The 23,613-nt window shown below is 36.2% G+C and overlaps 1 protein-coding gene across 1 annotated transcript in view; it reads right to left on the reverse strand.

Annotated features, from left to right (window-relative positions):
• Positions 1 to 1,818: 1,818 nt before the first annotated feature.
• LOC120772393 (rhythmically expressed gene 5 protein) overlaps positions 1,819 to 23,613 on the reverse strand; it is a 48,177-nt gene continuing 26,382 nt past the window's right edge. Inside the window, exons 2-3 of the mRNA XM_040100983.1 lie at positions 7,196 to 7,385; positions 1,819 to 2,955 (exon numbers count right to left, since the gene is read on the reverse strand). Of these exons, the coding sequence (XP_039956917.1) occupies positions 2,294 to 2,955; positions 7,196 to 7,385 (852 nt within the window). The 3' untranslated portion in view covers positions 1,819 to 2,293. The remainder of the gene's footprint in view (positions 2,956 to 7,195; positions 7,386 to 23,613) is intronic.

A 23,613-nucleotide genomic window follows, 5' to 3' on the forward strand; every position in this document is an offset into this window, starting at 1 on the left:
ATGGAATATAATATCTCTCTTTCAGGCTACACTAAAAATTATTTAAATACAGTGTAAGTTAAAAAAACTATATCCAAAATGTTTATCCAAATATGTGACAAAGGCGACAGTGAACGCTAAAGTTAAATTAGAAACGAAATCTTAATCTACATAAGACTTGCTGGTAAAGTAAACACTTTATTTGTTGAATATTATGTCAAATATTTCACAAAATGGCGAGTTTTGAAAAAAGTTAAATTAAAAGTTAATTAGTTAAATTAAATAAATGACAGAGAATCACTAGTAAATTGATTATAAAACAAGAAAAAATGGTAACTTGAGCTGAATCGAAGCTATGCATTAGGCGCATTTCTTATAGCAACTGAAGGGTGATCCATTTCGAGGTTCTCTGCTTTTTAAAGAAAAAACACAGAAACTTTAAATTTAATGCGGAATGTATATTATCATTCGAAAGAACATTCTTCAGATCGTTCATCCGTCGAGTACAATTTTCGATGACTCGTTCGAGTATTTTGACTAGTACCGGTGAACGACACGCGTGATGTTTTGCTCCAAGGCCTGAATCGAAACGGGATTGTCTGCATAGAATTTAGACTTTACATATCCTCACGGGAAAAAAACCTAACAGTGTAATATCACACGATCTTGGTGGCCAATCGGCCGACCCAAAACGTGAAATTATCTGCTCACCAAGGTATTCTTTCAATAAATCCATTGAATGATGCGATGTGTGGAAAGTGGAGCCGTCTTGTTGAAACCAAATGCAAACCGCCGAGATCACGAGCTTCAATTTCAGGCATCAAATAGTCAGTTATCATGGTACTATGGCGGTCGCCATTGACGGTTACGTTTTCATCGGCATCATTTGTGAAAAAATAAGAACCGATGATTCCACCGATCCACAAACCACATCAAACCGTTGTTTTTTCTGGATGAAATGGCAACTCTTGAATCTCGTCAGATTGCTCTTCCCCCAAACAGGGCAATTTTGCATCTTTACATACCCATTGAGCCAGAAATTTGGCCCGTAAACGTCGGATCTTCTTGGAACTTTTCAAGAGCCCACAGAAAGGATAACCGGCTTCAGTTCTCGCACAACATGTACTTTATCTCAACGTAAATGTGCGAAGTCGTTCCATACGTCAGACCGAGTTGCTGCGAATGGCGCCGAATCGACTCTCCACGGTCTTTGTGTACACTCTCAGCTACGGCTACTATATGGGTTTCACTGCATGCAGGACGTGGTCTATTCGTTCAAATATTATCCAATATTATCCAAATAATGTAATGGTCTCAAGATGGGTGATGGTCTTTCTTCTTGATAGGTATATGTACTTCATCGATTTTGTAAATCAATTTTAAAAATTATTTTGTTCTTTAGTGATTCAAATGATCTCAGCAATGCATTTTTCTATATTATGAAGCCTCGACTACAAATTCAAAAACAAATGAACTAGCCAGAACCGGCACCACCGTACCATGAAAAAGTGGACATTTATATGGCTTTAGCTATTTATAGACTTTTTTCACTTATGAACTTCATCGGAAGAACGAGAAGTTTCAGAGATGAGACAATAGACTGCTTGGATTTTAGTCCCGATGGTTTCACAATCGGCCTCCTAAAGGGCTAGGTGCGTCGTCAAACAACCACTCTATCTACATATCCACTTAATTATTCTCCTTTAGTTCAAAAAGCATTAATCAATTGCACAAAGCACAATGATTATTTTTATATATAAAGAATTCCTTTATTGTACAGTAAAGATAACCTAAAAATTTTACAAGTACATACAATAAATAATCGAACGTAATAATAGATGTACAAATTCAATAGAGTACCACAAGTAAGTCTATAGATTTATAAAATAAGATTTTTGTCTTAAAGCTATAAATATTCAAACAAATTTAAAGAATTTAACTTAAAAATAATTTACAAGTATTACCACATATTCACATGTATAAAAAAATACAGACACAAGCTCATGCACACCAATAATTTTACTAACTAAACTTTAAATTATATTCATTGTGGTAAATAATGTAATTTATGAATGATAGATGATGATTTTAGAAAACTACTTTTCCAAAGAATATAACATAATTCATTTAATTTGATTCGAATTCTAGGCAGCAATTTCATACATAAACTGTATCAAAGGCTGATAAAAATTCGCCTGAATTCTACAACAAAATAAGCTTAACGCTGATTCTCTAAGCTACTTTTCTTCTATTTTCGCATAAACGAGCACTGTCTCCTCTCTGCACTCATCTTCCATCTGCGCTCAATGCAATTTTACGCCTGACCCTTGGCATAGTAGTAGCCAGCAAAGGGCAGAGCGTGGAACGATTGTGTCAGTGGAATTGCACGTCCAGCAGTAGCTACGCTCTGTTCTGGTTGACGGCGCAAGCGTGCCGGTTCATAAGGCGGTTGTAAATCGCGCTGCAAAGCCAATGAGGCCAAATGCTGCTGTTTAAGATCACTGATCATGGCGATTTTGCGATGTTTCGGCTGTCCCCCAATCACTGTTGTTGCCTGAGCGGCGCTGTTGGCTGTAGCAGCGGCGCCATTACCAACCGTGGTGCCAGCTAATTGATAGGCTTCTAAGTCATCATCACGTGGCAGCGGCTTATGTTGATCCTCCTCAACTGGGCTGCCATCAGGACGTACACGAAACACTAGCGGTCCACTGAGGAAGGTCTCAGTGGAGGACTTTTGATTATCTATCTGTCCATTAGCATAGCCATAGGAAATATCCATGTCCATTGCGAATTGGTGCTTGTTGTCGGCTTCGCCGTCGAAGAGTGGATTTTGGCTGTGTGTGTTGGTCGAACCGGCTGTATTGGCAGGCTTTTGATGCGTGAGGATGATGAGTGACGAGTCGGGTGGTGTTGGCAAGGGTTTGCGTGTGGTGATCAGCGTTGAGCTTGCGTGATTGCGCATGATGGAAGACCAAACTGTAAGGAAAAAATAATAATTCGCTATTATTACAAACAAATCTATTTTTAGTGTTGTAAATAAATTATTAACGATTTAATTATGCATTACAACTCTGACGGGGTGTAACAGTACATACACACAGTAATAGACGCATGATTTCCAGTTATTTATTTGTCATTAAATAACAATTATTTACAGATTCTATCAGTCAACGGTACAGTGGGGCGAATTCGGTTCATATTGTGTTAAAAATAAGATTTTGTACATGCGTTGATGCACCTAAGAACAATAATCACACAAATTGTCAGTAAAAATAACGTTATTGTTTAACAGTTTGCGGCACTTTTATGCAACAATATGTTAAGCAGACAGCGCATCTATCTGTCTGTCGTGTCAAGTTAATGGCAAATTTATGCGAAACAATTATGGCGAAAACATTTCCTTAATAAAAACTTATTTACATACAATTTTTTTTTTATTACATACATAATTATTTTTGCATATTTATGGAACCGACAATCGAAGCTGGTCAATGAACAGTTAATATGCTATTGGAACGGTTTAGTTGGTAGCTCCGTTACTAAAAATATTAGTTTTAGCCACTTTTTGAAAATGTTTTTTTATTCTTTGGGATAAAACAATTACCAAAAACAATATAAAAATCACTGAACCTCACTAAAAAATGAAAAATAATGTTAACCTCGGCTGCTTCCAAGCTGGAATATCCTCCCAGGTGCATTTCTCTACTATACGTACTACTAAGTCTGAAGACATAACCGGTTGGAGATTCCAAGCGAAGCCAGGTCCATCTCCACCTGGTCTTCCCAATGGGGTGGTGGTCTTCCTCTTCCTCTGCTTCCCCCAGCGAGTACTGCGTCTAATACTTACGGAGCTAGAGTGTTTTCCCGCCAACGCCGCTGTCTTTTAATTCGATCAACTATATCAATGTCGTCGTATATCTCATACAGCTCATTGTTTTGACTGCTAACAATGACGTGGGAGCCTAGCCGCGAGTGCGACGACTGTTTTTTTGATGAAAGGAGATAATTCGTCTTGCCCTCGTTCACCACCAGACCCATTTGCTTCGCTTCTTTATCCATTGTGAAGAAAGCAGAACTAACGGCGCGGTTGTTGAGATCAATGATATCGATATCATCGGCGTACGCTAGCAAGCTGTACACTTTTATAGAAGATGGTACGTTCTCTATTTAGTTCTACAGCTCGAATTATTTTCTCCAAGAGTAAATTGAAAGGGAGTCGCCTTATCTGAAACCTCGTTTGGTATAAAACGGCTCGGAGAGGACCCTCCCGATCCTGATGGAGCTTTTGGTATTGCTCAATGTCAGTTTACACAGACGTATTAGTTTTGCGGGTATATCAAATTCAGACATGGCAGCATAGAGGCTGCTCTTTTTCGTGCTGTCAAAAACATTTTTAAAATCGACGAAGAGGTGGTGTGTCTAGATCCTCTTTTCGAATTTAGGCAACTTAATAAATTTTCCATCATAAAACTATCACCGAGTTAAATTTTTTTCTTGTACTTAAAATCCGAAGGCAATAAAAGAATTTATGCTCAAAGTCTTCAAAGCACTCTGAACAATTCGGACTAATGTCGTGCTGGAATCTATACAGGTAGCTTCTGAAGCACCCATGCCCACTTAGTGTTTGGGTTAGGTGGAAATCCAGGTTTCCAATTAATCTGTCTACCCACAAATGGAGGCCCGGTATCAGTCTGTGGGTCCGGCGTTCTTTGAGTGAGCTTTGCCACCGCCGCTGCCATATGGTTAAGCTTGACTCTCTCTTCTGATTATAGATTTATAGTAATAAGGAATATATCATCGTTCCGATGAGGATTTGAACTTAAGGAATTTTTCGATTTAGCTATATAAAACCCGCTTAGACTCTTAAATGTGGAACATTTTTGAGCCGATCTTTACAAAAATTTATAGAATTTGAAATCTTAAAACCAATCCCACAGATTTTAATTTTCTAAAATGTATTCTCAGACGACAAATCCAAAATTGTTTGGATAGTGTCGAATCAAACAAGAAACTGGCATAAAACAAACTGGTATAATCAAACAAATTTAGAAAAGTGAACTTTTATAGCACTTTAATGAGGTATCTGCATGATATGTTCTATTGACTCGACTGGGTATTTTTGTTGCTGTCTTCACGTTTCAATTTTGTGACAAAAGAGTATAGCTGAATCGTAGCGAGCAAGAAATATGCTTTGGATACTACTAGTGTTATGCTACTCAGCTCAGGAAAATTCAACGGTTTTAATTTAAGGTCCTGCTTCAGCAAGAAAATTTACTAATATCACTTCTCCACGGACTCCAAGGACTCATTGCAGTTTCAAGTGGGTGTTAATACCAATCAATATGTCGATTTTTTGTCGTTAGAACTTTGTCAAGCGGCGCTCAGAGCGATTTCTGCATACGAGATCAAATCGCTATTGATGCAGGAGTGTATTGAACATCTGAAAAGTCTATCAGAACGTAACCAACTCTTATTTGGGTGCCAGGTCGCAAAGGTATAGCCGGGAATGAACTGGCTGAGGAGCTTGCCCACTCTGCAGCATCCACCAACTTGGTAGGACCGGAACCTTTCATTGGGGTCGATCTCCACACCATAAAGGAGCTGCTCCGCAATGATAAAGCATTGGCAACAACTCCTAATCATGCGCCATGCCAAGTTGCTAATGAGTGGTTACAACCTTAAAAGTTATGTTATCAACCTCCTAAGGGAAGAACTCAGGGTACTTGTCGCCAGTTCTGCGACTTGGAGTCTGAAACACCAGAACACCTGCTAATCGACTGTACAGCAGTCTGTAGGCGCAGGATAGAGGTCCTTGGAACCATGTTTCCAAATAGGGATCACATCGCTGCAATAGCACCTAGCAGTATACAAGGTGCGTTCCAAAGTAAACAGGACTTTAAAAAAAAAACAGAAAAAATGGTTTTTTTCGGCAAAATCAATTTATTTTATTCAAAATAGTCTCCTTCTGCTTCAATACAACATTCGAACGAGTGTTTTAGCTCGTTGGCCGGTATGGCCGCCAGTATGCCGGGGCAAGCCTTTTCGCCATAACGCTTTCCTTTCATGGGCAAATGCATTTTTCCGAAAAGGAAGAAGTCAAACGGTGCCATATCAGGTGAATACGGGGAGTGATTAATGGTTAAAATGTGTTTTTTGGTCAATAATCGTCCTTGATAATCGTGTTGGATTCTGAGCAATTTTTGGTCGTCAGTCAATATGCGCGGAACAAACCGTGCACACACCTTTCGTAAGCCCAAATATTCGGTAAAAATGCTATAGATCGATGTTTTGAAGATGCTCTATTCCCTTTCCATAAATTTCAATGATGATGCCGGCTGATTTTTGATGAATTCACGCACTGTTTCGATGGAATTTCCGGTGATCACGAATTTTGATCGTCATTTATGTCCCCACGACCACTTTGAAAACATTGAAACCACTCGTGCACTCTGCCATGGGATAGGCAATCATCGCCATAAGCTTGTTTCATCAATTGAAACGTTTCGGTAAAAGTTTTACCAATTTTTAAATAAAATTTAATGTTGGCTCTTTGTTCGAAGCTCATTTTCGCACCGATAACACAAACATACTGACACTTAAAAAGCAATAACTTCACTTCCAATCGATGAAATGTCATGAAATTCTCACTGGACAATCGATAATAATGCGATTCTAACGCACCAGTCGACATATACTTAGATGGCGCCACCAGGGGGCGATAGTTTCAAAAAGTTCTGTTTACTTTGGTACGCCCTTTGTATTGGAATTTATCAATTTGCTGGGGCTAGTTGAGACGTTATGACTTAGGAGAGGGCACAATAGACCCTAGGTTGCGGTGCAGTCCTCATTTACTTATCTAATCAAAAGCCTAAAGAAACCTTCATATAAACTTAGCAAAGTTGTAAAAGACTTTGCATTATTTAGCATTTTTACTTTTATGCAAAATTTTAGTTGTAACATGTCGGTGGCCATACATATTTATTTAATTGCACAATAAAATTGATGAATGGACAAACACAATTAGCAGTAAAAGCCGTTGCGGAAGTCAATTAAGCGGCGCCTATAAATATCGACTCGCGGATAAATGTAAATATATAAATATACATAAATACATACATATACAAATACACTATCAAGCATTGCGACCCAACAACTGATTTTCAAAGTTTTATGTAAAGACATTTGTTGTTTTTTTTTATTACACTTGTCAACTTACTAAGTTCATTGGCAGCCCGTTGATAGGGATCCAGCAGATCCAACTGTGCGTCGCTGAACGTTTGTAGTTTCTCATAGCCATAGGCGAGCAAGTCGCGCTTGCACTCGTTCACTGGCTTCGCTGTGCTGGCGGCGGTGGCTTTGCAGTGCACGCTGACCAATTGACCGAACGTCGAGTAGAGGTACGACATCTGTGGGGCGAGAGAAGTGTGAAATGTAAAGTGATTAGTGATTATTTTATATGTATTTATATATATATATATATGTATATACTTATATGTATATATTAATTGTTGTATAACTGATAGTTATATTTATTAATTTACACGCTTATTGATAAGAAGGCGGATGTGGCTTGCGCCAGTAGTAAAGTGCAGTTGGGAATATATTTTATGATAAAATTTGTTTTCTACGAGCTGATAAGTGCCAGCGCTGGTTTGGTACAATACCTTGCTTGAGCTTGCGACTATATTTAGAGTAGAGTGAGATAAATGTCTATAAATGTGTGACAAAAAGGTGATCAACTAAGGGGCTTGAGATACCTTAGAAATCAGTTGCTTTATTATTTTTATCAGCATACGACTGTTTGTCAGCATTATCGCTATAGAACCACTTGCAATAAAATTATTATTAAAAAATGTCTTTATGTATATTTTACGACGATTTATCTTCAAAAGCTGAGGTAAATAAATTTTCTGCTTATCGAAGAAACCCATATGAACTTTGTTTCCATAAAATATCGCATAGTCACATAATCTTATGTTAAAACCTCTGTGGTCTTAAGTTTTATTAGATAAAACCGATAAAAAGGCATTACCGTTTCTCCCGAACTCTAAAGAGTGCAATGAAAACAAAGTGCCAATTTCCGAGCCAATTCATTCAAACGGTACCGAAATGGATCCGAATTTATATCACGGAATTGTGGCCCCTGACAGTTTTCAAACCATTTGGGCAACCCTCTATCTGTATGTCAGTATTATAAACTGACCCATCCCATCTTATACCGAAGAAAACGAAACTAAGCTTAACAATTTTGTGCAGGTAGTGAGAAATTAATTTGTTTTACATTTTTATATTGGAAATTACCGATGTAAGGACTATTTTTACTTCCACATAACACATTTCCATGAAGAAAACGGAGACCCCATAAAATATACATAGTATATCTAATTAATCAGCATGGCGAGCTGAGTTGATTGAGCCGTGTTGGTCTGTCTATATACATATACGCGAATTAGTTTTTAAGTTTTTGAAATATCCATCTGAATTTTTTTTTCACAAAACTCTTTTCTCTCTAAAAAGCTGCTCATTTGTCCCATCCGCCGTTATCGGACCACTATAGCATATAGCTGCCATACAAACTGAACGAATCACAATCTTCAATATCTTCAAGAAATTTTGCATCGAATAATATCTAAGGCATCAGTACAGTCTCTGAAGAAATTGCTCGTATTGAGTCATTATATTATTATATATAGCTGCTTTACGAACTGTATGATCAAAATAAAGTTCTCATAAGAAATCTTTTGTATTTGTGAAGTGTATTATAGCTTCGGAGCTATCGAAGTTAACGCTGTTTCATGTTATTATGTCACTTATTTAATTCGACGAATTTTTGAAGACAACTAAAGAAAAAACAACGATAACGACTGAATACGCATCTCTGCTGATATAAGCCTTAGTTAAATCTTGGCTTGACTTCTTGCGACTATACTTTATTGGCATGGAAAAATGTCACTGCTCATATTACTGATAATTTCAGAAATCTACCCAGCTCACCCTCCTAGTAAGGCAAGTAGAGCATTTCTATAGGTTCTGCAAAACTGCTTGTGAGGTTAATATGGATTGAAACTGTAGTTGTGGTAAAATTAGGACTAAAATTACTGAAGAACTACAAAAAAAATGATGCAACTTGATACTCTATTCTCCCAATACCGAATCACTAAACCTGGAAAAGTGTTGAAACGAACAAGCAACTGGTATAAATAAATACAGATCAGCAACCGTTTATACCAAATGAATGCAGCTTTATTACATCGGTAATAATTGCGTCATTTTGTTGCTTTCTACAAACTTTTTGACAAGTGAAACGCACTTAAATCTAACAAGTAGAGAAATGGCGAATCGATGACGTCTGCTCTATATACATACAATATTTATACAAGTAATGTGTACATTTATGCAAAATTATCTTAAATTATATTTCAAATCGTCATTTAAAAGCAAAACGACGTATCAACAAAAAATTCGAAAAATATGTATCATATACTTTTAAGCTTCCGCTGTTCAATATATCCAATATATAACCATTTTCTAACCAAAACACACGTTTAGTTTCAACATGAGTGGTTTCTATGTATTATATATTTTTTAAATTTTTTTTGAAGAAGAAAATTTTTACTCAAATAATTTCGATCATACAAATGTTAATTTTCAAGGCGTCTTTAATATAAAAAATTTCACTTATATTTATTCAAAAAAATATTTTTTTATTAGTTTATTGTTCCAAGCGTGATATTAGAGCTTTACGCTCAACATGTAAGGAATACGCAATTATAAAATTCTGGTCAGGCACTACAATTTTATATTTATGTTTGTCACATGTTTCAAAGTGATTGCAACCGGAAATCGATATAAAAAATAATGTATTCTTCCGAACATTTGTATTGATCGCAAAATATACGTACTCGTATGTATACTTATTCAATAAGCTTCGAATGCGAAACACATAAAAATATATGTACATATGTATATGAAATGTTTATATAAGTATAATAAGGTCATAGATTTTGATAACAATAGTCTGATTTTTAAAATTTTATTTTTATAATTTTCGAGGTATCTTCACCTATGAAAATTTGTAGATAACATTTATAGGAATCTAGAGATGAAGATGTTGAAAAATACATATTAACTATATATAATTGTAGTCAAGGCTTGGATAGATGTTCGACCGTGCTTCTACTACTCTTGGAGATGTACTCTATGATTAGAGGAACCAATCAAACTATAAAAATTTTAAAAGAAGATTTTTGGAGAAAGAAACCCACTCAGAGGCTTGTTAAGCGTTACTTGTTAGAACTTCGCCTCGTTTGGGTTACGAGCTCACAACCAACCGTTTGGTAGTCACGTACTCTACATATTCTCCATATTTGGGTCTTTAGAACAAGTATATATGTATTTATAAATAAATACCAGCTTCAATTCAACTTCCAGATAAACATCTACTCCAGTTGCGCACTCTCGAGGCAAAAAGAAAAAATAAAAACAACAACATTGATAGTAAAATGATGCTACGGCGGCTAGATAGCGCTACCGATTTGCTAACTACCAGACATTTACGTCTAAAATTAACCGACATAAATTCTTGCATGTATGTTCGTATGTACAACTATGTGCGATCATATGTAAATAGCTGCATACAGTGTACGTGCGGCAGCTCCCGCTATAGATGCAACCACACTGCAGATATGTAGGAATTACTCCATAAAATTTTCGGTTCAGTGGTTCTGTAACACATACTTAGGTACATCTAACATACATATACATATATACATACATATATGAGATTTGCTTCTGCGCATGTGTAAACGCTGCCCTATGGCAGAAGAAGAATTTTGTGCGCATGCGCAATTATGTATTCGGCAAAGGTATCGGAGCGTGTCATTTTGTGTTAATTTCGCATTTTGAGTTTCGCAAAACGGCAGCTGGAAGATCCGAACACACGCGGTAGCTTTAAAGACAGGCAGGCGGATAGACAGACAAGCGGCGATAAATCTTGCTGAGTTTGGGGCTTTCAAAGATTTTACGTTAGCCGCAGACGGTCAAGCATCTGTGCCGATGACACATTTCTCATCGACGTATGACGGAATTGGGGAATTTCGCACTTTGATTTATGATTCAATTTCACTTTTTGTGCGACGTAAACAACGCAACAAGTGCTAAGTGATCAGTTTTAACCTGAAAAATTATGCAAACAATATTTCGGAGAACAAGTTCGGCATACTTAAATTTTGAGAGCTTTTATTTATTAAGTATACACATAAACAGAACGATAATACAGGTGAACATAGAAATAAATTAAAAACAACAACAAAAGTGTGACACAAGTGAGTAATAACTAACGGCATGCTGTCGCGAATATTCTAACTGGTTTTGAACTGGTCTAAACGCGGTTTTAGAGGCCACCGGCTAACTTTGTTTGAACAAATTTTGTGGAACTAAAACTAAACTTTTAAAATTTGCCGTTTAACGCTTCCAATTTACTATGCTTTTGATAGACACCCCGGAAATTATGCATTGTTCTTCTCGTTGGGCGGTATATAACCGGTATATAACTGGTTGAACGATTTTGAACCGCCCACCCTGCGCAATTGCGCACCTCAAAAACAACAAAGTGAAGACGAATCGTATTTTTCTTGGTCTTCCCTAAGCTGGCGCTAACTTGAGAACTTTTTAGAGCTGAGAAATTTTAGTTTTTCGACCTTCCTATATTCGTAAGTTCTGTAGAGACATTCCCTGCTGGTAATTCCCATGGATATCGAAATCGGACTAAGGATAAATTAAAAAAAACTGCCTGTAAGTCTTTGTTGTAATAGTGACAGACAATATTCACCAAATATTTTGATAATTTTTAACGAGTTGATAGTTCTTGGTCGGATATAAAAAAGCTTGTCCGTTTTGATCGTGGGGTCGAATGTTGCTGATTCTAGGCTTTTGTACCTTAGATCTGTTAGGTTTGACACTAAATCTCTGTTATCTCGATACAAAGCAGCAATTGATGCAAGTTCTATGTTAGATTACAGGGTTGATGTTGTTTTGGGTGCTTATGCTGGTAGTCAGAGGGATAAAGATTTTTACAACTGAAACTTTCATAAAGCGAAAAGGCAAGCCAAAAGGCAAACGTACTGACTGTTCGTCTTATGAGTGGATACATTTCATTCGAAGCTAAGCGATTCGGCGCCATTCCCAGCAACTGGAACTGACGTATGGGACGACCTGGCGCATTTTACGACGAGATCTTAAGCATACAAAGCACACAACTTCTGCAAGAACTGAGGCCGCTTGACTTCTCCAAGCGACATCGGTTCGTTTTATGGCCTTAGGAAAAGTTCCAAGAAGATCCCAAAATTTCGAGCTTAATTTTGTTTAGTGATGAGGCCTATTTCTGGCTCAATGGGTATGTAAACAAGCAAAATTTCCACATTTGGGACCAAGACTAACAGAAGAGATTCAAGAGCTGCGATTTCATCCACAAAAAACAACGGTTTGGTATGGTTAGTGGGCCGGTGAAATCATCGGCACTTTGGTGAGCAGACAATTTCGAGTTTTGCTCCGGTCGATTGGCCACCAAGATTTTGTGATTTGACACCGTTAGACTTCTTCCTGTGGGGATATGTGAAGTCTAAGTATATTTCGACAATTCCGCTTCGATTCAGGCAATATATCACGCGTGTTATTCGCACGTTACCAGTCGAAATGATCGAACAAGTCATCGAAAATTGCACTCAACGGATGGACCATCTGAGACGTAGTCGCAGCCAACATTTGAAAGCGATAATCTTCAAAAAATAAATGCCAAAGGATGTTATTTCGAATGATGATAAACATTTCCCACTAAATTGGAAGTTTCTGTGTTTTTTCTTAAAAAAAAAGTAGGAAACCTCGAAATCGATCGCTCTTTATAACAGCACTACCCAAAAATGAACTGATTACAACTCGTTAACCTTGAAACTGTATTTTCTCCTAGGAGAACGGACTTTACAAACCAATAAAGACATTTTGTTTTGAGATTAATGGATGTGATGAGTCTGAAACGTAATTATCTGGATTCTTTTTTAATCCTCTGTCTCTCTCTCTCTCTCTTTTAACAAATTTAGTTTATTTTTTGTCAACTACCTTTTTTGATGCCTTGCTTTCTACAAAACATAGGCATTTATTTGTAATTTGAGTTTAATAGAAAAATGGATTTCAGAAAAATTTTTGGTTGAAATTTGTTTAATAATAAAACTTATCTAAAAGTATGTATAATATATAAAAATACACCTTTATTTATATTTAAAAATTTTATGTGTAGTAGTATCCAACCCGCACAAAATATGTTATGTCTCGCTGCAAATGTAAATATTGAACATTTTACAATTTTCTGTTGACAGCATACTAATGAGAAAGTGTTTTGTGGTTTTGTGTACGTCATGGCGTATAAGTGATCATTAAGTGTCGAAAAAATAAATGTCAAAAAGTTGCCAAATACATACTAAAGTGTATGCAAATGTATGAATGAGGGAGTGCATGCCAACAACAACAACACTATAAACACATAAGCATGTAAATACATATACATATATGTACATATGTAAGATATGCGATCGCATGCCAGCGTAGTGTAGAGGGTTCGCGAACGTGGGTGACTGTTTTGTTGGCAAGTACTCGTATTGACAGTTATTTAAACTCGTACGTGATTTTCATGTGCACTAACTATCGCTGGCAGCAAACTAAGCCAAAACTATTGGATTGGAGAGGTGTCGCTATTTTTATTGCGCAACGGTGTGAAGGAATGTTTTCAGACATACAAATAACATTTACAGGGAGCTAATCTGGCTCGAAACCGGTTTTAGACCCCTGGGCGAAGTTGTTTAGTATGATCTGTAGAATTTTATAGTGACTTTTTAGTAAAAAAAAAATAGTAAAAAAAAGACCCGCTCTAGTGAATATGATATGTTTGAAGACGAGCATTTTAATTTGTTATTATGTTATTCAAAAGATAAAAATATATGGATATGTATATTTTTTTGAAAATTTTCACATAAAGTGAGACTCAAACTATTTTAAATAATTAAATTCAGTAAAAATTATTTGTTTTTTATCTTTTCGTTTAAGATCGATAGATCATAATAGATATTCTCAGTTCTTTAGGTATTGCTATGCTACAAATGCGAGCTTATACGACCTATGGTCTACTCTGGTTTCCAAGACAATGTAAATTTTCAGGTTAATTTTCGTATCTGTCATTCATCGTTAGGTGGTGCTGGTGGATGTCGAATGTTTAAAGATTTATTTTCTGACCAATTTAGTTCATATTAGATACATATTTAGTTCTCATTTTAGGTATATTTTTACAAAAATTCAATTATTTCGGGTTTCAGTTCGATTGGAGTCCTCTGGGGTACATCTAGGGAACAACAGGTTTCATCATTGGTCGGTTTGAGTAAATTTAACTAGTATTTGCAAAATTTTGATTAAAAGTTTATATGCTAAGCGTAAAGTATTTCTAATCTGCGATCATATTAACTGGATGTATGTATGTATGCATTATGAATTAAAAACAGAATTTGATATATGAAGTATACATATGTAAGTTAAGATATTAGTTTTTAACTTTTTAGCATTGTGCTTGGTAAAATTTAATACGGTTCCATAAGTTGCGAGCAAAAAATCATCCACCATATAACCCTTTATTTATATTTTTTTCAAATTTCCTTTCCCTATGGTTTAATTGTTCCTTCATTCCTTTGTCATTGCTTCTCCTCTAATTGCTATCATCTACAATAAAAAATAAAATTGTATTTTATATCTAAAATATTTATGGAATATGAAAGAATTTGTTATAGCTAAAAGCCCGAATAACCTTACAGAGGTCGAAATCCATATGTGTATGTACTACATAGATGCCCTAAAGCTCACACATCTTACCAAGCCTCCAGAAAACGTTTCTCCAGTGCAAATCTACTGAAATTGTCGGCAAATGGAACTGAATGCGAACACTAAACGCCTTTCGAAATACTCAAAGATTTTATCTTACTGGTAGTTCCCTTATAGATGGTTATTTTTTTAGGTAAGGTCACATCAATTTTTTGTTTTAGTCAGGATCTTTCTTGAAGTAAAATTTTACTATTTTCGAAATCTGGAAAAATTCATGCGTGATGTTCATAAATAATGGGAATTTTAAAATAAAAATTTCCCAGATTCAAAGAGCCCAATTGTCAATTGACCCTTAAGTACGATAAAGTTTTTATTTATGTTCATTGCTTACTTTGCCTGTAGCAGCCGCTAATTTTAGACGTGTTTTTATGAGCTTGGCAACTTTCGTTTGTTAAAAGAAATGGGTCAAGGATTTTTCCGGGAATTCTTGGCTAAAAAAAAATACTGTAACGATGCCCCAGCCTCCATATTCGCTATAAATGGCTTCTTGAAATTTTTCATTTATATTTCTAAAAGCAAAAAGAACCTCAAAAGACGGTAAATGCTTATCGTTGAAAGAGTTAAAGGTTAATCCAACAATCGAGTTTGAGAAGTATTTCGACGAGTAAGCGCTGACATAAGGGCATAATATCGAATGGAACTATTTTGAAGGCAACAACATTAATGTAGACAAATGAATAAACAATTTTTATTCAAAAATCGAAAATTCGCGTTATTTTTTCAACACAGCTCGTATCATAAGGTAGTGCTGTGGTGATTTAAAGTAAAATTTGCTATTGTTTGGCAGGTTTTTAGTGCCGTCTTCATACAAGAAACCTTCTAAAATTACCGAAAATTTCTAAAAGTGTTATTTTGTATGTGAAAATTATTCATATTTTTTCTAAATTATAAAGTAGCCAATATTAGCTGTCTTCGATTGGTCATTTCTCTGCTCCCTTGTCAAAAAATTTACCCGTGCAACAATACAATCGAGTTGTATTGTAGAAAGATAGTATGCGGTTACTTCATTAAAGTGGTGGTATAACTATATGAAATATTCCCAACTTTTGTTTTGCATATTTGAGCTCACTTTTACTATTGAGAATGGTTCAAATGACAATTAAACACAAGTGCTGTCCGTTTGTTTGGACATCGTTTGTTCGATTCGTTAGAGAGTAGCGCTTGGGAAATCGAAAACAGCTACTGATTTTAAAAAGATCTTGATTTAAGCGCTCAATAGCATTTAAGTCTTGGTCGTATTTACCATATTAAAGATAGATTTTCTATTCTAAAAAGGAAGTTAAATTTTCCTATATTATTGGAAGTACATATCGTCACCTAAAATGCAAAATAACGTAACATCACTTTTCATAAGTTTAGTGGCGAAAGAAAACGTTATAATAAAAGCCACTCATAAATGTGCGTATTGGTTATAAAATGGTTATATTTCGGTTAACAAATGGTTATAGTTCTGAGTTTTGGTTATATTTTATAATTATATTATTGGTTATTATATCTGACAAACAAACTTTGAGTTTTGGTTACAAAATGGTTATATTATTGGTTATTATAACTGACAGTGATTTTAGATTTTTTTGTTGATGATATGTTGTTGCATTTTAGGTGACGATATATAGATATTGTTTCTTCAAACCATAAGCATACATACATACATTTATCCGAACGATCAATGAAGCAAACAAAAAAATTTCCGCTTGAGGCTTAAACTTTTGAGAAAAGTATTTTCTTATTAAATTTTTGGTGTAAACTCCAGTGAACGAGTACTTATATGTATGTCTATATCATATGTATAGTATATACACATTTCTTTACCTATTCAATTAACGGAAAACATATATTTATCGCATTTAAGTATTTATGTCCGAGGACCTCACTCCAAGCCATAACTTATAGGCTTGTTTTACTTACATAAATTATCATTAAAAAATGCTTATTTAAATTTAAAGCAGACTATAAATTGATTTAATAAATTTTATAAAAATTATTGAAATTTTCGATTTTATATCCGCTTTTACCGACAGCCGCTCATTACGTACTACATACATACCAATACATGTATACAAATGTACATACATATGTTTGCATTGTATAATGAAGTTGATATCACTTGCTTAATGATCATAATGAAGGTGTGAATTATTTATGCATATAAACGCTTTTAATATTTCTTAAATACTTTGTATGTGTGTTTGTATATACAATATGTATTCGTGTACACCTCTGCATTAACGTCGTGTGGTAACGGTGCAATAAATTTATGCAAATGGTGAGAAAAATGATCTTATAATAGCCAGTGGTTCATAAGTGCGCTGTGTAGCGGTAAAATGCGGTCGGTCAGTAACCCCATTAACAAACCAACAACACTGACCACCACGAGCAATAAAACGACAAAATAGCAACAAAAGACTGTAAAAACATAAACAATATAGTTGAGTAAAAGAAAAACGAAAGACGGCACTTTTACCGCGGCAACGCATTATTAAGCGAGCTCGCGTAGGATATTCGTTTGTAATTAATTACTTAAGTTATTTTAATGAGTTAAAGCGAAAATCCAAAATAAAATGAAGTGGAAAAAAATTAATGAGCAATTTTTAACGTAAGAGAGGTGGATACATGTAAACTATTGTATTTTAGGCATTTGAGCGTCGATATTTACTTACATATATGTATGTATGTATATAGCCGAAATGCTGCTTCAAAGTCGGTTTTCAAAAGCTTGTTGGCCATGTGTGATGTGTCAGCGATTACTCGACGAAAAAAGTTAAGACAAGCGATCGATAGTACCGTCGGCTGCTTGTGAAAGTGTTAATGGTCATCGTAGGGAAGAAATATCTTGCTGTATTCAAGCTGTTAGGGTTCAACCTACTGAATTTATAATGGAAAGAGCGTCGTAATGAAAAATTCAACTATACATTGTTGGAGACTGCTATTGCGCTACACGAAATTAACGCTGTATATTTATTTGGAATTTTATTAAGTGGTATTGCTTTTAAAAACATATTTATACCCTGACCAGGCTATATTAAGTTTTCCACGAAGCTTGTAAATCAGTAGGAATAGACGAAGATCCGATAAAAAATATATATAAATTATTAGATTGACGAGCTACTCATGTCCGTACATCCGTCTGGCTGTCTATCTACACATACGCGAACATGTCCCACATTTTTTTAGATTTCGGTGATTTTACACACTCTCTTTTTTATTTGACAAGATATCTTCATAAAATTTTGTACGGAATATTCTCCTTTTTAATAACACAATCACTGAAAATATTTTCTAAATCGGACCACTATAGCATGTCAACATACACTCGAAAGGTTAGACTTCGAGAAGATGTAATCACAACAGATAATACTCGAAAATTCTACGAAAAGATGCGGCGACTAACAGAAGGTTTCAAGACCGGAGTATACTCTTGTAGAACCCCCAGAGGTGATCTAGTGACTGATGCCCAGAGTATACTGAAGTTATGGAGGGGATACTTCTCCAACTTGCTGAATGGCAGTGAAAGCATAACACCAGGAGATGGTGAACCCGATTCCCCAATGGAGCGGACGTTCCACTGTCCGACCATGAAGAAGTTGGAATAGCAGTTGCCCGTCTGAAGAACAACAAAGCGGCGGGGGCCGACTTGCTTGCCGGCAAGCTATTCAAACACGTCGGCGAAAAACTGATAAGGATGATGCATCAGCTTCTCTGTCGAATATGGTCGGACGAAAGCATACCCGCTGATTGGAATTTAAGCCGACTGGATGAACCTCCTCAACATTGCATATGAGTGAACGATTTAAGCTCACTGTCAAGAAACTGATTGGACCTTATCAGTGTGGCTTCAGGCACGAAAGGACTGAGTTGGCAATTGAGAACTAAAGTCCTCTACAAGTCACACATCATCCCAGTCCTGCTATATGGTGCAAAGGCAAGAACGTTGACAACATGTGATGAGTCGGCGTTACGAGTTTTCGAGAAACATTGACATAGTTCAGCGAATTATGTTTTGTATCCCGCACTGAGTTAAGATTATTTTAATATTGTATGTGCACCTCCATAAGATCTTCATAAGACTGCTTTTTTCAAATACAAAAATATATACTGTGTACAAAGTAGATATGCAAATCACACAATAACTGTTTATAATTTAAGTTTAAATCCATTAAAATGCTGTGATTTTTACTTTATACATCATCCAACTAATTATGCATAGCTAAAACGCTTGTCCAAATCGATGCGCTCAAACTGACAGTTCTCCTGCCAAAGCCAATTATTGTAGCGCTACATCTGCAGCAAAATTAATTATACGCCAATTTGTTACACACGAATAATTTTCTAATTTCAATTTCTAGCGATTTTTTCACTCAACACATTTAAGTCTTCAAGTAAAAAGAAATAAAATTAAAAAAAAATACAAAAAATATTAAAAATAATAAAAATAGAAATAGAATTACTGCGCAGTCGCAGAGGCATGCATGGTGACTTGTATTTCACGCAAATGGTGAGCAGAAAGAAAAATATAATTATTAAAGAAAATAAACAAAAAATCATAGAAAACGTTCTGTCATCATTTCAGAACTTTTTGATTTTTTCTTTACCCTTATGTTCTACACACTATAATAATTTTTAATAGTTATATCGAAGTCGAATGGCATGCTAATTATGCATAGCTAAGCTGAGTTTATACACATATATGTACATACATTCGTTTATTTATGTATATAGGGAGACTTGACAGCCTGGGAATAAAAACATCAGGTTTCAATAGACCATATGAAGCAATAAATGCTGACTCAAGCTGGAATTGCGTATAAAAAGCAATAAGTAGCAAACTAAAAGACTGTTCTCGATTATTATTGGCACAAAGAAAAGCAGTACACCAACATACATACATACATACACATATTTGTAAGCATTTTTTGTGCTAATTCCTTACCAACCACTGATTATTCCAGGAAAACGATTTACGAACATACAAGCATTCATGCACACATGCAAACGTATATACAAACACACACATATGTGCATACACATAAATATATGTATGTACATAAGCGTGAAAATGTATTGACACTTCGATAACCAAGAACCTGGCGTGTACGCAACTTTAATCCCCATCAGTCCATTTATGACCACTTGCCTTTGCTGCTTGACCAACTTTATAGCTTTTTCCAATAATTTTCAATTAAGAATCGAAGAGAATTTACGATTTGTTTCTTTTTGTTTTGGTTTTTAATTCGCACTTAAGCTGAAAGCGCTTTCAAAAATATTTGCAGAAGGCAGAGAAAACAATAATTAACAATTGCAAAAGATGACCAGCGTTTCTTTGGACTAATGACGACATTGTTCCATTTAAAAATACCAAAGTATTTTGATTGCGTGATTTTCTGTTTTTTATTTTGATATTTTAAATTTGGAATCTCAAAAGCTTACTTTGTGACTCCCTGCTGAACGCGTTTAAATTTTTTTCTTTTTTTGGCTCCGTAATAATCGGATATAAATACATTCGTAAAGAAACATTTACTGCACTTTTTTGTAAAGATGACTGTTTTAGGATTTAAAGTCTCATATTCACACATATATATGTACATATATGTATACGTAAATATTTGTAAGTGTAGAAAATAATTGAGTAAAGACACAGCTACTTATGGTCTACTGTGCCCTCTTCTATATACACATATGAATGGCCACAAAGGTCCAGCACTCTGAACGATTCCTAGAGTTTGCTGGGCGTGACTATGGTGATGTGATCCCCGTCAACATAGATGGAACCTGGAGCTATACGCCTGCTTTTACAAATTGCTGGGGAATCTAGAATCAGTTATTCAGGAATTTCCTGTTCTATATCGCAAAGCCGGCAGTCAGTTTGCGCAAGCGACTATGCTCATGCTGGACAAGTACTTCCTGAGCCTGCAGTGCCTTGTATAGAGCGCGACAAGAAGACGGAATTTGTCTCGGAGATGGTTGATCATATCTTTAAACCTTGCAAGGTTATACTCTTCCAATAGTAGCTTGGCGTGGCGCATGCCTGCTGCCAGTGTTGTTCTCTCCCCACTCTCTCCAGTTATTTTTTAGTGTGGTGGCCCCACTGTAGTCCACGGTTCTGGCTTCATTATCTTGGATTCCGCCACAGAGCGGAATAATTCGTCGGCAAGCTCATTTTCGGCTACCCCTTTATGCCCCGGCACCCAGATCCGGTTAACACGGTTGCTAACTTATAGACGGTTCAGTCTTCCTATACACTCCTTCACTAAAAGCGATTTGACTCATAAGCTGAGATAACTTATGACTATCGCTAAGTATAACGTTACGCTGGTTGCGGTCGCGCAATGTCTGCTCCAATGCCTTCCGGTGTTTTCAAGCCGTCAGTGTACCACTGGATAATGCAGTCACCAGTAAAAGGTAGAGCGTGGTATTACTCTACTCTGCTTTACTGCCGACACTTTTTCTTAAAGTTTATCCTCTTCGTAACGCTGTCCCTTGGAAGAAGGGTCAGTGATGTGTTTTCCTTTAATGCCTTCATTTGTTGAGGCGACATTGTCTTCCCTTTGCCAAAACTCTCTGCTGCCATGGCCAGCATTGTATGTTTCGCTACATGTTTGATCACTAGATGTAGCGGTGTGAGCTTCAGCATGACTTAAAGTCATGGCAAGTGCGCATTGCCTCTGAAGCGCACACGCAGGTAAGCCTATGCAGCTTTGATAGTTGAAGCCCTACCGATGACTTCGTTGCCTTAGATATAGGCTTTACGATCATCGTATACAGATCTGATACCTAGCTTGCAGCTCCAGGATCTACCGGCTAGGCGTCTGCTTATCATGAGTGCCTTGGTGGCTTTGGATAGTGTTAATTCCACGTGCCTATTTCACCGTAAGGCTGAATCTAATATGAGACCTAGGAGTTTGACCTCTTTAGACACCTCCAACTCCCTGCCTCCGAGTGATAGGGGCCTCAAGCCCGGAAGAGATCTTCGCTTTGTAAAATTTTTGTATTTGTATATACATACATATGTATATTGATTGAACATTGGAAGCAGGGAAATGAGATCAGCCAAACAGGGGTTTCAGACAGTGCAGAAAATTTGATAATTCACTAAATTAAATGGCCGTTTTAAACTCCTTGCCAATCAGATAAACGATGTTCGATTTTCTGAAATTTTAGTTGCGAAGTTTTTCGAGACAATGGTGGTCTTTTACGGGAATTTTAGGCCTTTGAAAATGTCTTGAGGCTTAAAGATTTTCCTTTTTCCAGTTAACAAGTTTGTAAAGATCGATCTCTAAGATCGCCTACCTGGGTATCGCTCATCTTCTGCTACTCGTATTGTCTGCAGAATAAAAAGTTACAAGATCTTCGGTGATAACTGTTTGTCGCGAGTAAAGTGTTTTTAATTGATTCAAACTATTCAAAGAGGGTCGAGAACGCGTTGACGACGTACCACGTCCAGCACGGCCATCAACATCAACTGATAATTAAAATGTCCATAAATTAAATGAATTAATGTTTGAGAATCGGCGATTAACAGTCAAAGATCTTACTGCCATCGTTGAAATATCGGAAGAATCAGTGAAAACCATTTTGAAAGATCATTTGGAGGTAAATAAACTGAAAGCACGATTGGTTCCAAAAACACTCAATCTTTTCGAAAAATAGTGTCGCGTTAACGTCTGTGAAACAATGGTTTCCGACTACCAGGATGTAAAATATTATATTACTGGCGATGCCTCTTGGATCTATGCGTACGACCCGGAAACAGACGATCACTCGGCCAAATATCGTGGCAAGCCGGAACAACCACGTCAAAGCAACTCAAAAATCAAGGTTACTTTGGCAGTTTTTTCGATTATCGAGGTGTGGTGCACTCCGAATTCTTTCCGACCGACTAAACTGTCAACAAGGTACACTATTTAAGTGTTAAGCTATTCATAAAAAGAGGTCAGTTATATGAGCCGACAACTCTTGGTTTTTGGACCACAATAATGCAACGTCGCATACTGCATTGATTCTTCGTGAGTTTCTCGCTAAATTTTCAAGCAATATCTTGCTGCAACCTTCGTATTTGCCTGATTTAGCTCTATGTGACTCCTGGCTATTCAGCAAATTGAAACGACCACTAGGGGGAAAACATTTTGAATTAATTGAAGACATTAAACGTGAATCGCTACGCGCATTGAATGTTATTCCGGAAATTGATTTTAGCAACTGTTTCGAGAACTGGAAAAAATGTTGGCACAAGTATATTGTTGGCAAGGGGGATTACTTTGAGGGGGACGACATATATTTTGAAGAATAAACTAAAACTTTTAAAATTATGAACATAGTAGTACATCGTATCTGTGACATTTTTGAACGCTTCACCCTTTATCTACAGTATGTTTGTATTATCATCTAGTTATATTTTTGCAGCAGTTATGCTTATGTATAGCAAAAAGGTGCTAAACTTGGCTTAACGCTATAAATGTGTTAATTTACTAAACGGTAATTTAACAGTTATGCAAATTGTTAGGTGTATAATCACTCCTACTGCAATATATGTATGTATATGATATACACACATCTACAGTTATGTTGGCAGTCAACTGAAACTCGAGTGCACCTTGAGTTAGAAGCGCCTCAAGTCTAAATTGGGCGCGTGTGTGCATCACAGAGTGAGACATCATTCACACTTATGTTCATATATATGTTTATATGGAAGACCCGTATACCTGTACATACTTAAATGTC

Source organism: Bactrocera tryoni, chromosome 3, assembly GCF_016617805.1.
Source record: "Bactrocera tryoni isolate S06 chromosome 3, CSIRO_BtryS06_freeze2, whole genome shotgun sequence".
In the NCBI taxonomy this organism is placed as follows: domain Eukaryota; kingdom Metazoa; phylum Arthropoda; class Insecta; order Diptera; family Tephritidae; genus Bactrocera; species Bactrocera tryoni.